At 40.9% G+C, this 17,935-nt stretch overlaps 1 protein-coding gene across 1 annotated transcript in view; it reads left to right on the plus strand.

The window, feature by feature from the left end:
- Positions 1-7,214, plus strand: part of SH3GL2 (SH3 domain containing GRB2 like 2, endophilin A1) — a gene marked incomplete at both ends in the record, with an annotated part of 103,610 nt that extends 96,396 nt beyond the window's left edge. Inside the window, 3 exons of the mRNA XM_082337588.1 lie at positions 300-403; positions 3,779-3,909; positions 7,015-7,214. Of these exons, the coding sequence (XP_082193714.1) occupies positions 300-403; positions 3,779-3,909; positions 7,015-7,214 (435 nt within the window). The remainder of the gene's footprint in view (positions 1-299; positions 404-3,778; positions 3,910-7,014) is intronic.
- Positions 7,215-17,935: the final 10,721 nt, after the last annotated feature.

Below are 17,935 nucleotides of genomic sequence, written 5' to 3' on the forward strand. Positions count from 1 at the left end.
GTATTATGCTCTTATTACAGTCTCATTTTTACTTTCGTAGTGTTTTCTGAATGAGGTTGCTGTTCATGCAAATCAGCCATGGAGATGAGCTGCAGTTACCATTCCAGATCAGGTCATAACCAGACATGGTAATGAATAAAGACTGATATGTAACTATTTATGAACTACAAAGATGAATCAAGTTTTTAGAGAGAGAAGTAAAACTGCCTTTGCAGTGTCAGTGTGACAGTGGTCTTTACTTGCTATTGCTGAGCTGTTAGTACTTACCTAAGATCTGATGTTTTAATGTCAATCCTCAGATTGAACAAGTGAGCCAGCTTTCTGCTCTTGTACAAGCCCAGCTGGAGTACCACAAGCAGGCCACACAGATCCTACAGCGAGTTACTTCTAAGCTGGAAGATAGGTAATGCACTTCTTGTCAGTTTGTTGAATTGTTTTTTTGTTTTACTGAGGCAGAAAACCTATGAGTAGAATGCAACACTGTTATCTTTTGCAACTTGGTAATTGTATGAAAACAAGGGCCATTTCATTAGGCAATTGCAAGCTGAGGTTTATATCTTTTAGAGATGCATATAATTCTGAGTATGACTGAATGAAGACTGAGTTCAGGAAAGCATGTCAGCTCAGTAAAGCTGTTAAATGTGATTTAACTGAAAGCAAGTGTTTATAAATATTGGAAGTGAGTGGGACTTACAACTTTGGATTCCTTACCATTCCTGCATGTAGACAAAGACATGAAAGACAAAGTAGTTTTTCTGAGAGAAGATGTTAATGATTGCTATTGAAAAAGAGCATCTTGTTAAATTCTCATCTACCCGAAGATCCTCCTGAGCCAGGTAGAGAGAACTCCATCATTTGCCACCTTATTAAATACCCCTTTTTTGAGCTTTATTGCCAGATCAGACTTGATACAAGACTTAACTGAGTTTACCTCTTCCAGCCCCTTTTCTGTAACTGTGAATGCCATCTCAGAACTGATAAAATATCTTTTTAATAGAATTTTAAAATTTTTAGTTTAGAATTTTTGTTTCTATCAACACAAAACCCTTGAGTGTACCCTCTTGAAATGAGGAAAATAATGTTTGTAAAAGTTTGTCAGCTTCCCCCACACATGTCCTTCTTCCAGGGAACTTAACATACAGGAAAGATTTCTTTAGTCCACATGGTTCTGGAAGACTCTTCCTAAAAGCTGGATGTAATTGCCAACAGCAAATAATGCTCACATACTGTGTGAAGACAGCTTTTTAATCATGTGTGATTCTTTGCTGTTTTCTGATGTCATTCATGTATATCTAGTTTCTGGTACTATTGGGTCTGTCAGTGTTTATTTTCTCAGAGCAGACAGTCTGTAAGCCTCATCCAGTTCTAAGGCTTAAAATTTCTTTGCGATTAGGAGCAGCACTTGTTTTGGTAGATAGGCTGCCCAGCAGGCTGTTTCTGGATACAGTTTGCAGTACTGTCTAAACAGCTAACAGAAGGATTTTCAGCACTTCCAAATGAATACTGCAATTCATTTACTTTACAGAAGCATTAAAAAGTCTTCAGGAGCAGGTGGGTTGTTCTGTAGTCCATAAGTTATGTCATAAAGTGAACATACCTCTCTCTGCAACAGATTTCTCTTTCTGTATCAGTTCAGATAATCCTTTGCCCTTTTGAAAATTCAACTAAACAGTCAGTATCTTTGCTTTAAGTTTCAGCTCTGAGTGATTTTAGCTTTTCCAGAACCTTGCGTTAGACTGTTATTATAGATCAGCTGAAGTAAATCTTTTGCGTAAACTTCCTGTGCATCCCTAATTGTAAAGAGTCTGCTGGCTAAATCATCCTTTGTCCACACCACTGGACACAAATTAGGGCACTGTGATATGCTTATGCCAGGGATTAAGCAGGGATGTAGAGCTGTTACTATTTGAACTACTAGTCTTTTCCTGCTGGTGATAGGCAGGTGGCAAAGAATGCATGGCCCTGGGTTTTGGGGGTGGTTTTTTAGACCATATGGACCAGAAAATAAATAATGCTTTACTTTTAAGCTGAGCAAATTTTTTACTGTTCACTCTCAGTGATGTCTACAGCATATGCTGCCCGTTTTCTAGACAGTTTTTAAAAGACGTGAATGGAACTTGTTTGTGTTGTTGTTTGGCATGGACAATGTCTTTTAACTGCTAAGAGTGTCCTGTTTAAAATATTGCCCAAAGGATTAAAAAAAAAAAAAAAAAAAAAAAAATTAGACTGCAAAAACCATGAAAAATTTAAAAATGCACTCAAGCCTTATATTCTTTCTGGGCCCTTTAGATGAGGCTTCAAAACTTCCTTCAGGAACTGCAAGTACAAGAATTTTCATTTTTCTTCTACGCATTAACGGAAGACATAAACTACCTTAAAATACCATGATTCCAGGAACTGGGACTTCAGAAACTTGGCAAACATTGGGAGACTTGCAATAAAATTAATAAAATCTGGAAGGTCAGCAAAGGCTTTTCCTTTTAAACTCCTTTTTTCATCAAACAAAAGGAAGCTGTAGTTTTCAAGACAGTATCATGACAGCGCAGCTGGGAAGCAGGAATGGTTTCCTTGGAGATGTTTCTTTTCTTAAGAGACATGGCTCATACTGAGCTTTTGGGTAGTTTTTAGGAAGTCACTACAACTGGCACCTTCTAGTTCCATAATCTGTAAAAAATGGTGTTTATTTCACGGAAGCATTAATTGTAGTAGGACTTGTTTAAGTATTTCTTTCTTCAACACTTTACTGTTTTGAAAAAGTAACTTCTTTTAATGAGTGAAACACAGCAAAGCCTTTTTATTTAAGTTTATTTTGACAACTTCATTAATTTATGTTTTTAATATGCTTATGTTTTTGTTTATGAAGAAGAAAAGCAGTCTCTGACTGACTAATACTGATAATATTTTGGATGGTGAGGAAACCCTTGTATCAGGACCAAAACTGCTTAAGTTAGAAGCAGATCTTTTCAATAGATAAACCAAGATGTGCTACAAACAGCAAGTCTGGAGCAGATCTAGAGAAGGTTAGAGAAACCAACTTGTCCTTTAAATACGGAGGTCTTGAACGAAGTATTCTTCCATATGTAGTATTAGAAATATATGTTGCAGTTGTTCTGCATAAGCTGCTCTGATTCTGTCATCATCCCTTCCCTGGATTTTATCCTGGAATCTGAAAATGTACCCTTTCCTAGAAATTCTAGATTCCTCAATTAGAAGAATAAGTTGAAATGAATGATGCATAATGTTTTTATTTTGAGAGTCAGGAAAACTGGTTTTGTGTGCCTTTGTGAAACAAGCATTCCAAATTACAAATTAACTAAGTCTGCAACTGAAGTCAGTACATTCCCACACAGTCTCCTCACAAAATGACAAGAGTCGGCATTGACCAACTGAATAGTTAAGGCTTGCCAGGGATAGAAGTAAAATCATGCTAAAAATGGGGGCAGAGATGTTTGTACAGGCCTTCTGTTGCTCATTGCTAATCACGTAACAAGTTTTCCCCCATTAGAAGCTCTTTGTTATTGTTAGACAAAAGGAAGCCAGACAAAATGCTATGTTTCTAGAGCGAAAGAAAAATTATCAACCTCATGGCATTGTCACATCAGGTGATTTTTGGTAATTTAAACTGATGTTGTAAACAAAAAACTACTCCAAATGCCAAAACTTGTTTAGTCTGGATGACTGGTGGATGGGAACTTCAGCCATGGAAATAAAGATGTTTGGTGCATCTCATAAGTTAACAAGAAACTAACTCTTGAGACTTAACTTCATGTTTTGGCAGAATAAAAGAGGCATCATCTCAGCCCAGGAGAGAATACCAGCCCAAACCCCGTATGAGCCTGGATTTCACAACTGGTGACAATACTCAGCACAATGGAGGAATATCACATGCCACCACACCCAAACCATCAGGTAATGGCAGTAGCAATATGTGACATCCCACCTGGGGAGGAGGGGGGAGGAGTGATTAAGGTTCACAAATCCTCTCGGTATGGATTAAGGTGGGCCAACACTCAAGGTCCATACACAAACACCAACTTCAGTAGAAAGCTTTTGCAGACAGAGACAAATATTTGATACCGACCAACGCTCTCACAATTATATCTACACCAGCTATGCAGCTAAGCTGTGTGGCTTTATGGAAAATCAAGGTAGGCCGTATAGTACTCTTAACTACAATTTAACAACTTTGACGACTTAATTACCTTAGGCGAAGTGAAAAAGAGAGAGGGGGAGAGGGAAAGAGGGAGGACGAGGGGAATCACCAGTCCTGGATCCAGCATTGGACCTGCCAATGGGGGTATTTGGTGGAGAGAGAGCGAGAACCCCTATTTATAGATTTCAGTCTTTGGACTTTTGGAAGCTTCTCTCGTCCCAGTTCCACGAGTGGCAGAGATACCAGTCGAATTAGGAGGGGTGACCAGTGAGCCCAAGAGGAGCAATACTGGGACCCTCCCTCAGGCGGGGGGGGGCGGGGGGGGGGGGGGCATAAGAGGCTTCACAGCTCACATGTATGGGGCTGAGGCAAGGCCACCCTGTCCGCAGGGCTCCCTCCCTCCCTCACCCTCGCTCCGGGTACCGTCTGGTCCTGGGTCCTACCGACTGTCCCTCTGCATTCTGGTTTCAGCACCAAGGCTGTTTGAGACATCTCGTCGTTTTGCCCTAGCAGTTCTCTACACAATGTGAGAAGAAAAGCCAACTCTGTCCAAAGTTTTGCTACAATGCAGAAGTTCCATACTTTCTTCTAGAGATCAGTTCTTCCATAGTGAGGGAAAAGGAGAATAAGGATAGCATAGGAGAGAGCTGTTTGAACTGTTGTTTCTTTGTAAAGTGTTCACATCCCCAGGCAGGAGAACAGGGATGGATCATCCACTGCTTTAAATGTGTCTCTGTGTCAAAAATTTCCTTGGTCCTAGAAGCTCAAAAAGATGCTGCCACACTAAATTAATCTTGAAATATAGGTCTTTACAAAATAGGCATTTAAAAAACCAAGAGAACAACTGGAAGTTTTCCATGAAAATGCAGAACCGTGAACCCCCCCCAAAACCTCCATAACCTTATCCTGCTTTTTAAAACCAGGTATTACAACACAAAAAGCCTTAAAGTAAAAATCACTACAAAGAAAAACAAAGCCATCTGAGCTATTTTCTTTCTCCAGTTGGGAGCGGCACAAGCAGGATCAAACATTTATATGACTGTGCATAATTATTATCTTAAAGAAGCATTTATTTCATATCAGCACATACTAAGAAAGCCTTATTATTTGTTTCTTACAGTAACGGTCAGTTATCCCATGTTATGGTGAAGGCTGTCCTCTGTCCAGACACTGACTTCCCTGAAAATTGTCTTGCATTATCTTGCAAATTCCTAGTAATTTCACTATGATAGCAAGGAGGGGGATACAATGGACATTCCTTGTGCATGAGCGTGGCTTGAGTCTTGCATGCTAAAGCTCTCCTCATGCCACCAGTAATTTTCTTCTTCACTTCTTTTCTGGAGTGTCATGAACAGTTGTCTGGACTCAGGCAGTGCAGACTGATGTTCCTGTGTCTCGTCAGCATTCATGTTTTCCACTTCAGAGAGCAGTATTTAGCATTTTCTTTGATAGGGGTTCTTTGTTTTGAAGTGTTTGTTGGTTTCAGAGAAACACCGCCTTCTTTGAAAATTCTTTAATACATGTTTGGGTTGGTTCCTTCAAAGCTCTGATCTTCTATGGTCATTAGAGTTTATTTGCTAAGTCTTCTAAATTTCAACTAGTAGCGGTGAGGATACCAAACACATGTCATAAGGCTTGTTGATGCCAGCAAAATAGTCTTCATGACAAATAAAGCAAAATACACTGTGAGCGATATGTAAAGAAATGAAAGAAGGTTTCACTACAGAATTTAATAAATTAAATCTGGTATTTGAAAAACTTGCTCTATTGACATCTATAGAAATGGAATATTTTTGGCCTATAATAGCTCAAGCATAGGCCTTCTAGCCGTACTGAGTGGTTGAAATGAATGTGCAAAAAGTTTGAATCTGAAACTTACTCATCCTGAAGCCAGTATACATGAAAAAGCTGAAATATGTATTACTAGAAGTGCCATTATGATGGAGTGGCATGTGTCAGTTCATTCTGACCACTAGAAGTCCATCAACTGTTACTATGGAAAGTCAGGTAGATAAGATTCCTTAGAATTTAGTGCTGCTAAATCCTAAATGTTTGACCAGTAACAATTTTGCTTTTGGTAGGCTTGAAGCTATAGAGCCTTTGGGGGAGGGGGGAGGAGGGGGAATATGGGGGATGGGAGGAATATTTATTTATTTCATACAACGTATGAAAATCTAATCTATCTAATGACTTAAAATAATATCCATTAGCCATACTAAAGGGTTTACAGTCAGATGTTCATGAACTAGCATATTAGAAAGGTTTCAATTCAAACTTGTTCTGATTCTATCCTGCAATCAAATGTTTTATGGGAATGGGGAGAAAAGGTCTTTGGAAACCTCATTAAAATTCAGAGGATTAGGAGCATATACAGTGATTTACGATATAGCTGTACCAGTGAAGTTTCCAAATACAGGACAAAGACTCGGTTATATCTTCACTGTTGTTTTAAGCTACCTCTTACACTACCTGCCTGAGGTAAACAGACAAAGCATCTCTGTGCCAGTAAAGCTGGAAATATATTAGAGCTTTTGCTTCATTTTTTGTGTTTTGTAAACAGGTAAAAATTAGATCCAAACTGATCGTAGCCATGCCTTTAGGTCTGGGCTTGACTGTAGCTTGGTTCTTTTAGGATTCTCAGACATTTACTAGCAGTCACATACGAAAACTGGAGGCTGCCAAAAGCTGATAGCTGTCTTCTAATGAAGTTTAGCAGTCCAAATTTAGATGTTATCAAAGAACTGTATCAGCATATGAGTGATACCAGAAACAGCAAAATCTGTAGTAGGTAAGTGGTAAAAAGGATGCTATAACTGTTGAGATTTTTAAGCACGTTGTTTCTTTGTGTTTCTTCTCCATAGGTGTTCACATGGATCAGCCATGCTGCCGAGCTCTGTATGACTTTGAACCAGAAAATGAAGGGGAGCTGGGATTTAAAGAGGGTGATATCATTACCCTCACTAACCAGATAGATGAAAACTGGTATGAGGGGATGCTTCATGGCCAGTCAGGTTTCTTCCCCATCAATTATGTCGATATTCTAGTTCCATTACCCAATTAGGATGACTGATCCACCACCTCTGACCCAGATAGTTGTGTCAGTACCACTGCTTTCAAAATGCTGCTTCTTATACCTTACAAGTGCAAACTGCAGTGGTTAGAGTCATCGATTCCTACTGAGCATCTTTGGTTTATGTGTTGTCATACTACGTGGTGGTGATGCGTAGTATCTTCTGAGCCAGCATAGTGTGGCATAGTTTATTGGCGATGCTGGCCTGGTGGTAACCAGAGCCATTACTGAGGTGAAGCTGGGAAGATGATGGCAAGCAAAGCAGGTAACTCGTAGTGAAGTATCAGGAAGTGAAGATGGTACTGGGAAGATAATGCCTATCACCACTGTATTACTTTTCAGTCTTAGTCCTCTATAAAAAGAGGGAAAAGTTCTTGCTATTCCATCTTTCCTTTCCTAATGATACAGTTCACACAGGTCTAACATTGACTAACCAGAATTGTATCTTCCAACCAAACTGGCTTGCTGTTCTCACAGAGACAGTGTAAATGTAAACCCTCTGGTTTCTCAGAAAGTAAACCACTGTACTGTGTGTCCTGCTGCTCTCTGCTCATTTTTATATTGTTAGTTATAGTTAAAAGGCTTATCTCCATCCAGAGGTAAACTGTAAACCATAAAATGGGGATTCCTGTAGTAAAAACCTTGGACCACAAACCGCCTGAATTTGCCCTTCAGGAACTTTGAGCATGCTCACCAAAATGCCAGTAAGAGGGCAAGATGGGGAATAAAACTGGCATTTGTTAACTGTTTCTTGTCAAGTCTTGGCACAAAATCATGCTGCTTAAGCACCAGATATCCTTTGTAAACTCATTCACTGAGGAATACAATAACCAACCAAACATGACCCTCACTTCATTTGTTTCTGTCTACCATGTGTTCTTCGAACATCATTTGTGCATATTCTGCCCTCAATGAGGACTCAATAAAACTTGGTATCTTTTTGTGTTGAGCAATTAAAGACATGTGGCTGTATATGCAAAACCATTTCCCATATGTTTAGTTGGTTCTCTTGTGTTCCTCTTTCCTGCACTTTGTGTGTACAGTGCTGTGCCTAGCTTCTTGGCATTCCTTTGGTAACAGTTGCAGAAGTTCTGTTAGTTTAGTTATCCAGAGTTCTATTTATCTAAATTGTACAGACTGTTTCAGAGATTTAATGTGCTGCTTCGAATGTGCCACTTCAGTACTGGATGATGTGAAATGAAGACAATTCCCTACTGCTTAATGTATAAACTATGTCATGGAAAGTATTGATATTTCAAATAAATGCTGAGAGAATAACTAGAATAATGCGGTGGATTATTACTTTGTTGCTTTCAAATCTTTTGTGCTAACTTCAGCTAGCAAGAATATTATTTCAGAAAGGACATTACTCATTTCCTGCAAATGTGAAAAATACTTTTTTTGCCATTATCATATTGCTTCAGTCAATTAAAACTCATACGTATAATGGCCCTCTTAAACAGGATAAACTGAACACTGAGCACAGTGTCATGATGACCAGCACACAATCTTGTGGATACAGGTTGTTTCTCATTAAAGAATTCTGGTGTTCACAAACCCCCTAGTAAACCTTAAAGACATGGTAACTTATGATTTATTTTTTCTTTCATATGACACAGTATTTTATTTCATTTTATAGTCTTTGTTGTACGCATATTGTAGTGGGTTAGCTTTGGCAAAGAGCGAAACACCCACCCAGCTGCTCACTCACTGTTCCTCCTCAGTGGGAGGATAAGAAAGCTCGTGAGTTGAGATAAAGACAGGGAGATTGCTTACCAGTCACTGTCAGAAGCAAAACAGACTTGACTTGGAGAAAACTAATTTATTACCAATTAAAGTAGATTTGTGTAGGGAGAAACAAAAAAGACAAAACATTAAAATAGCACCTCTCCTGCCCTGTTTCCCAAGCTCAAATTCACTCCTTCACTCCTGACTCCTCCCCACCAGCAGCGCAGGGGGATGTGGAATGGGAGGTTTATGGTCAGTCCATAGCAGCCCCTCTCTGCTGCTCCTTCCTCTTCATGGTTTTCCCCTGTTCCAGCAGTGGGTCCCTGCACAGGCCACAGTGTGAATATCTGCTGGTGTATCATGGACTGCCTCCTCCTCATCCTTTGACCTTGGTGTTCCCTCTGCTGTTTCTCACTCTTATTTTTCCCCTCCTCCTTTCTCTGCCCAATGTGTTTTGCCCTTTCTTAAATCTGTTTTCTCTGAGGTGCCACCATCTTGCCTGAGGGGCTCAGCCACGTCCTGCGGTGGGTTGGTTGGAGCTGGCTGGAACCAGTTGTGTCCGGCACGAGGCAGCTCCAGCCTCTCAGAGAGGCTGCCCTGCAACCCCCCCCACTGCCAGTGCCTTGTCACATAACCCCATAGACCTATCTAAGGGATGTCCCTACGCACGTTGACAGAGACTCTGACAGAGTAGAACAAGACAGAGTCTGACAGAGATGGAGCCTCATTCAAGGCTCAGTTCAAGGTCAGGTTGGATGGGCCTCTGAGCAACCTGATCTAGTTGAAGATGTCCCTGCTTATTACAGAAAGGGTTGGATTAGATGACCCTTAGAGGTCCTTTCCAACCCAAACTATTAAAAAAAAAAAAAAAAATATATATATATACAACTCCCATTACTTTTTATTACAGTTCTGGCCTAAATCCTAGGACTGGCCTCTAAGGAAGTTTTTGTCAGTGATTGGAAGTAATCTGTTTCAAACACGATGGCCCTGAAACTTTTAATGGACGCATTAATGGTGATGTACTACAGTTAAGAACTATGTTACAGTTAATTACCTATGTGAATTATCAAGGCCTAGCAGTCACAGGTAATGCCTCTGGATCTGAGACATGTTTCTGGCCCTGGCACACCCCTATTTTATCAGATTATTATTTTGTAGTGTTTGTAGAGGGCATGCAACCATAGGGCAACTATCTTAGAGATAATTTTACGTGATTTGGAGCAAAAGGATAATTGGTGTGCAGTTCTGTCCCACCCTGCTGAGCGGGCCTGTTTTTTAACATGTAGGGAAATGTTGTGTCTTTCAACAAATGGGGCCAGAAGGAATGCACAGAATAGTAAAAGAATCTGTTACATACCATCACTTGATGACAGGGGCCCAGTCTTGACATGTTGCACAATTCTTGGCAGTTCCGTATTGCTCTGTTCTCTGTCTCATACAGGTAATCCCTGAAGAACACTTTATTCCTCAGGTGCTAAGATCAAAATCTGACTTGGCCAAGACAGAGATTACCAGGGTTGATAAAAGTTTGCATCTAAATCTTCAGTGCTAGGATGAAGGGTGTGATCCAGGGATTGGAAGAAAGCAGGAGGCTGTTTGCTTTTACATCTCGGTAGTTCAAAGCTTTGCTTACAGAGCCCTGAATCTCTGTTCCCTTCTAGAAGCACATAAGACGTTGCTGATGGAGGCAACAACCTTTTTTCACTGGCAAACTTACAACTTCTGTCATCCTGCTTCCTAAGGTGTACGTTTTCAAAAACATTTCAAAACTGTGACATGAGTTCCTAATTACCAAACTTGGCTGTAGAACTGCTGCTCCTCACAGAGGAAATTAGGAAGTCTTCCAGTGCTGAGCTATCAGCTGCCGAATATAACTAAATATTTTGGGTTCAATGTTGCTTTTTTTTCTGTTGAACCCTAAGGTTTCATGAAGCTTTTACGTTCTTAGACTTTCTAATTTATTGCAAAGTGAAACTTTGTGAAAAATATAGCAAAAAGCCCCAACAGTCCCCTGAACAGTTCTCCATTTAAATAAAGAAGTGATTGAACCAAATGAGGGTGCATTTTTTCCTCTTTAAAATATCCTCTTCTCTCCAGAAAGAAAGATGGTAGTCACACCCAGAATTTTGTATTTGAATCTTAGCTTAGTGATTCTACAGGCAACTCCTCCTTTACAGATAACCATGCTGCTTTTCCCACATGAACTACATGGACAAGACTTGAAAACTGCTATGAGGACTTCTTTCCTGTTTTCACATCTTTAGGTCTTTCAAATCTTCATGGCTACTGTTACACTGAGCAATAGTGCTGCTCCAGGATGTATCCTAGGCTTGCGTATCTACAGGCTGAGGAAACTGGCTAGACTCATGAAAGCAGGGAACAGGGTGTGTGTAGGTCAATGGGCAGATGGGTCTTCTTCCCAGCACAGCAGTAGGCTGAGTTTGAGATGGACAAATGAAGTAATAAATTAGGGCACATTCCCAAGGTAACACTGTATAAAACTGAGTGCATTCTGTAGAAATTAACTTGATCTTAATTTTCTGTAAAGCACCAGTAGGTTGTCCTAGACTTAAGCTCAGAATTTCTAGAATGCTCTGTAATTATTATTTTATTAATTTTAAACTCTTAGCACTCTGGTAGTTCAAACAAGACTTGGAATTTCCAGAAGGCTTTGCTGTCTTTCCTTACCATTTGGCCTAAAATGTTGCAGAAGATGGGCACAGCTTTGTGATATATTCTTGCTGTGCATGGTAAAGTACAGATAAATTCTAAGCTATTTACCTTTAATAGTATCTCCTTGGAGATAAAGCACAGGGGAGCAGGTCAAAGAAGCAGCGCTTCTGGCATGCCTTCCTAGAGCCACTGGCTCTGGAAAGCCCCGGCAGCTCTGGGACTCAGAGAACATTTCCCTTTCAGATGCTGCTAGGGCAGACAGTGGACAAGCTGAAGTCCTGGCAGTAAGAGCCCTCTCCTGGCCTGCAGCTCCTTTGGTGGGGTAGCAGCAGCCAGCCTCATGCTACTTGCACTTACTTGCATAGTGCTCAGGGCTTGTGCCTTTCACTTTCTCTTCACCTTTTATGAAACCTGGCATTGAAAAGAAGCACTAACAAAGCAGGGAAAGAAAAGAGGGCTCAAGCCTCCGTGTCCGCTCGCCTACGAGCTGGGAGGCTCCAGGAGGGGCTGGGCAGCTCTCTGACAAGATCTGCTTTCCTGGTACCTGCAGAAACACACTGGTGCTTCTTTGGGTCACTGCCTGAAACTGGAGGATTCAGCAGTTTACCCAACCACCATCAACAGTGCTCATCTACAGGACTTTCCTGTCCCTCAGCAGTCACTGACCTGTGGCACGTCCTTTGCTCAGAGCATCCACGCAGGCAGTGAGGACCTGAAGTAGGCACCAGCTGTAATTCGCACCACCAGGAGAGTTATTTTACTAGCTTTTCTAATGATCCTCATACTCTGTCTCCTCCCACACCAGAGTGACAGGAGGTTTGCTGAGGACATGGAGAACTGGTGCAGAGAAAGGACATGGCTCCAAATGGGGACCTTTTCCCTGGGCCTTGGGGGGGGGTCTGCACAGCCCTGGACTATGGTTGTACTTGGCACCTCACAGCTGCTTCCCATTTCTTCTCTCTTCTGCGGTGACCACCAACACCAGGCTCCACGGGCTGTGAGAGAGACCTCTTATAAGCCCCTGTTAGCTGTAGTCTAGGTGCTGTGCTCCCACCCCATGAAGACCACATGTTTTGGTCTGAAATCATGTACCCATCTAATGCCTACATCCAAATTCAATGTAATGCATAAACTCATCCGACTTATGGACCTCTATTGTGACATGTAACCTTCACATTGTCTAACATTTCTCCTCAGGGATAGGACTTGGCCTTTGCCTTTGTTGAAGTTCCTGAAGTTCCTGTCAGCCCATTTCTCCAGCCTGTCCATGTCCCTCTGGATGCCAGAACAACTATCTGTATCAGCCACTCCTCGCTGTTTTGTATCATCTGCAAAGTTATGGAGGGTGTACTCTGCCTAATCTTCCAGACCATGAATCATAGAATCATAGTGTCATAGAACAGTTTGGGTTGGAAGGAACACTTGAAGATCATCTAGTTCCAGCCTCCTACCCCACCATGGGCAGGGACATCTTTCACTTTATCACGTTGCTCAAAGCCCTGTCCAACTTGAATTTGAGCACTTCCAATGATCAGGCATCCACAACTTCTCTGGGCAACCTGTTCCAGTGCCTCACCACTCTTATTGTAAAATAATTTCTTTCTTGAATGTCCAATCTATATCTACCCTCTTTCAGTTTAAAATAGTTGCCCTGTGTCCTGTCACTACAGGCCCCAATAAAAAGTCTCTCTCCATCTTTCTTGTAAGCCCCCTTTATCTATTGAAAGGCTGCAATAAGGTCTCTCCTGAGCCTTCTCCAACCTGAACAACCCCAACTCTCTCAGCCTCTCTTCATAGGAGAGGTGTTCCAGCCCTCTGACCATTTTTGTGGCCCTCCTCTGGACCCACTTTAATGACAATGTTGAACAAGATTGGACCCACTATTGACCGCTGGTGTACACCATTCATGGCTGGCCTTCAGCTGGTCATTTTGCCACTGAACACAACCCTCTGGGCCCAGTCATTCAGTTAGTTTTCAACCTACCTCACTGTCCACTGATCTTACTCATACTTTATCAATTTGTCTGTTATGTTAAACCACAGAGAATGTTACACCATAGGACTCTCAAAATAATAAAATGTATATATTTCTTTAGCACTTGCCTGTATATAGAGCTAACCGTAGTCTCCTAAAACATTTGGATTCTTAAATAACTGGTAGATTCTTAAATACTGAACACTTTAAGCCTGGCATCTATTTTCATGTTAGTTGGTGAAACAAATTTTCATAGAACCAAGGAAAAATTTAGATTTGGAGAGTCATCTGTGGAGTCTAGTCCAACCTCCTGCTCAAATGAGGTATAATTAGATCATGCTGCTCAGGGCCATGTCCAGTTAAGTCTTGAACATATCCAAGCTGGAGCTACAGATTCCCCAAGTTTTTTTGCAGAGAGGTAGAACATCCTTAGTTTCCACTGCAAATAGTGAAGTCACAGCACTGTAAAAGTTAGCTGGTATATGCTATGCATCAGAATACTTGGATATTCACAGGCCTTCAGTGCTTGCTGTAGTGACTGCCTCCAAAGCTTGTATGTTATGTGTAGTGAGGAGACTAGTTATGACTGTGTGTAACAGTTACGGCTATAATGATTGACAATATGAAGTACTTGAGGGGTACTGGCATCTAATGGTGGAAGTGACAATATACAGCTTGCATAATTACACTGAGTTAATTGCATAAGGTGAATTCCACAAATACCTTCACTAGGTTTAAAGATTTAACATGCATTCTGAGTGCCTGTGTCTAAGGTCTGGTTTCTCAAAGTTCCCATTGAGTTGACACTTAGCCCAGTGGTCATTACAGGTTTTGTTTGTAAAGTTCCTCAAGTGTCTGCATTTCTTACTCAGAAGCACTGAAGCCTTGGCAAAACTCATCTGTGACCCTTTGCAACTAATGAGCTTGATAATCCTCTGCCAATACTGCAAGCAGAACTCAGTCCGGTATGCAGTTGTTGTATTTTCTTAATTTATGTCAAGGTCTGCTGGGTGATTTGATCTTTAAAACCTGTCAGCAAAAATTGTAGCATTAACTCTGGGCAGTCCCAGTCAAACATTTTATATCCCCATCTGCCTGGACCTTCCAGAGATCACGAGAACAGCAAGAAACCCAGAAGCTCCTGTAGTAATGTGGAAAATATCATATGTCTGAAGCTTCAGCCCTTGTATGGAGTTGCATGATGAACAAGGTGACTTAGAAGGGGCAGAAAGGATGTTCCATCTGCTAGTAGAAAGCTTCAGAGCCAAAACTATCCTCTCTTATTGCTGACTTTTCAGGTGGTGCTGGGAAATGAATACTTCCTAAATCATGAGGGTACAGCAGAGTACTCAGTAAGAAAAAGAGGAAGGAATTTTATGTATCTTCTGTTCTTCTAGAGATGGGACTTGTGTACCTGGAATTTCTCTGATTTTATCCTTTAAGCAAAATGTGATCAGAGCTGCTTCTAAAACAAATACTGGCATGAAGAGAAAAACAGAGTCATAAATAGAAAACCTTTCAAGCATACTTTACTTCTTCAGTGTGAGAGAAGGACGTGGCCTTTGACAGTCCTTTTGCCGTAGGCCAAAGTAGCTTATTAGCAGCTCACAGTTACCTTAATGCAAACTTGAACCATCAGGAAAAGATATAGTGTGATGACAGACATCAGCACACATCAGTGGTGATGTCCAAAGGAAACTGCAGATGCATCAGCTTCATCAGTCCTACAGCAGTCTTCTGATCCAATGTTGTACCTAGTTCCTGTGTGATGAGTGGGGTAGAGGGAAGAGTAATGCTAACACAGCTGATCAGCTCTTGCAAGTTCTGTAAGGAGGTGCTTTAAAGCTTGCTCTTCAAAGATCAGAATGAATTCCAGATATAAATAATTAGAAGGCAGCTGGACTGTTTATGCCATCATTTTAGCACTTCTGAGCAAGAGGATAAAAAGCCTGTTATCCCACATGAATATAACTTGGATTCACAATGTCCACTACAGAAGAGCAGCAGCTGCTATGCTCAGCTGTGTGTAAAGCTGAGGTAGCTGTTTAAAATGAGGAAGCTTCCAGAGTCATGGGACATTATAGATCATTTCACCATGTCCTCAACATTCCTTCTCCCAGAAACTGGTCCTTGCTTTCACTTCAGAGCATCATGAAGTTACTATTTGCTTTGGCCTGGAAGTCTAGCAGGGTCTCATGGGGTTCCCAAAGTCACCAAGGTTGCATTATACCTGTTTCCAGATCTGTTTAAGGTCCTAGGATGGGACTCAGGATAGATTTGATTTCCAGTGCTGGCAGAGAATTGTTGCCAGAAACCAGGCAGTGAATTTAGTTTTAATTCTCCAACTGTACAACAGGGCTGATAATAATTCCATGTTTCACAGAGCCATTGAGAATATATATTAATGTGCATAAAGCTCCCAGACTTTACACTGTAGACTTGAGGAAAAATCTGTTCAGTTGCTCTGTACAACTATATGGTACTAATCCAGCCAAATGAAAACTTCCGCTTTTACCCAAGGCCAAAAGTTTTACTATTTTGCCGGTTTAAGGATATTTACTAAGCATTAATACTCTAACCTTCAGTTGAGAGTCTGAAAATGGAATTAAACTGAAGGTATCTTCCACTGAATATTGGGACGGTGTTTGGCAACTAGTGTCTTGAGGTCACAACTTCAGCACTTCACTAGACCGTGAAGTTAACTGTAGATGTGCTCCTCCACACTCTCATGTCAGAGGGCCTATCGAGTAATAGCATAACCAGCATCAGTAGTTCTTTTTCTATTCTTCTCAGCCAGCAAAACTAATAAATAATCCCATTATCTTATAGATTTTTCATTTCTTTATGTCTAAAGGAAGTTTGTGGAATTCCAAAATTCCCTATAACCCAAGAAAAGCTCTCACTTCCTGCCTCTCTCTGCAATATTGCAGTAAGAAGAGGTACAAAGAAACAAGTCTGCTGATCTGGCTTGTAGCACTGTATACACACTTCTGGAGATTACCAGGAGGTGAAACTGGAAGCACAGACAGGTGTTAAAATGTTCCTCCTGTGTGGTACACCGCTTGCTGAAGGTCAGCAATCACCTGCTGCCACCTCTGAGCAAGTATTTCTGGTTTGCATAAGAAGCTTCTTACTTGATGTCTGACGTGATGAGCTCCCTCTTGATAGTGTGTAACCATCAATCTTGTTTCTCAACTTAACACAGCCCACTTTTGTCATAGCTCCTGCGGGGAACTAGAGCAGGGAAGGACTGTGCAACAGTGGGAATGTCACAATCCTTGCTGAACTTGTAGGCTCTGATGAGCTGTAGAAAATGTAACAGGACATGCTTTGTTTCTATTTTCATACCCTGGAAAGCATTTTTTCAACTGATGATGCATAACATTGCAGCCTCGTTACTGCAATATGAATGTGGTTTGCTCTACCAGGCAGTCAGCAGCCACTGGAGAAGCCAGTCAATTTCTTCAAGCCACATACAGCGGATGCTGCCACCACTTTTCAAGTCGTGGGAGGGACCCAAATCTGTTTTTAACAAGTCCAGCATGCTTCAAATTAAATGCAGCTGGCAGACTTCTCTTAGATTTTGGACCATGGATCCTGCCGGGTTACAGATATTTGATTTTTGTAACTGTTTGGTGTTAATATTGTGAGCCAGTAGAGGGCACCCTGGCATTTAATTTTAATATTATTAACTTTTAAATAGATACAATTTCTTTCTGAAATTTAAAGTTTTAAAGGATACTGTTAAAAACGTAGAGATTCCTATAGATAATGGCCATTGTGCAAAGCTAATTGTGAAAACCTGCTTTTTCAATATCACCCAGCCTGAACATTAAAATTAAAAAAAACCCAAACAACCCAAAAGCCCAAGCTGTGGAAATTGCTAAAGCTCACCTTACCTACTTTCATCTATCATATTTTCATAATGTAGGCAAATTTTTTTTCACGTCGATCTTCAGAATGGGTTAAACACACCTAAGGGTTGAAAAGTCCAGTAAAACAGTTGAATAGCACCCATATACTCACATCACCCATCTGTCCTGAATAAAGTTATTTTTAGCTGTCTCCTAGCTACAGATCCTTCCAGCACAAAGCTTTATAATTTCAATCAGGCACACACATGCTTATATGTAGCTTTTGCTCCCCTCTCCCCCATATAATAATAGAATTGCAGATGCTCACCTTCAGAAAACATAAAATAAAATAAAATAAATTAGAATAGCTTCTGAAATTGTTCATTCAAGCACAAACTAGTCATCATTAAATACATCTGTCAGCCTTAGCTGGAAGAAGAGTTATGCTTACTTTGGGCCATACTGTCTCAAGGAATGTA

This window comes from Platalea leucorodia (assembly GCF_965183815.1).
Source record: "Platalea leucorodia genome assembly, chromosome: Z".
NCBI lineage: Eukaryota > Metazoa > Chordata > Aves > Pelecaniformes > Threskiornithidae > Platalea > Platalea leucorodia.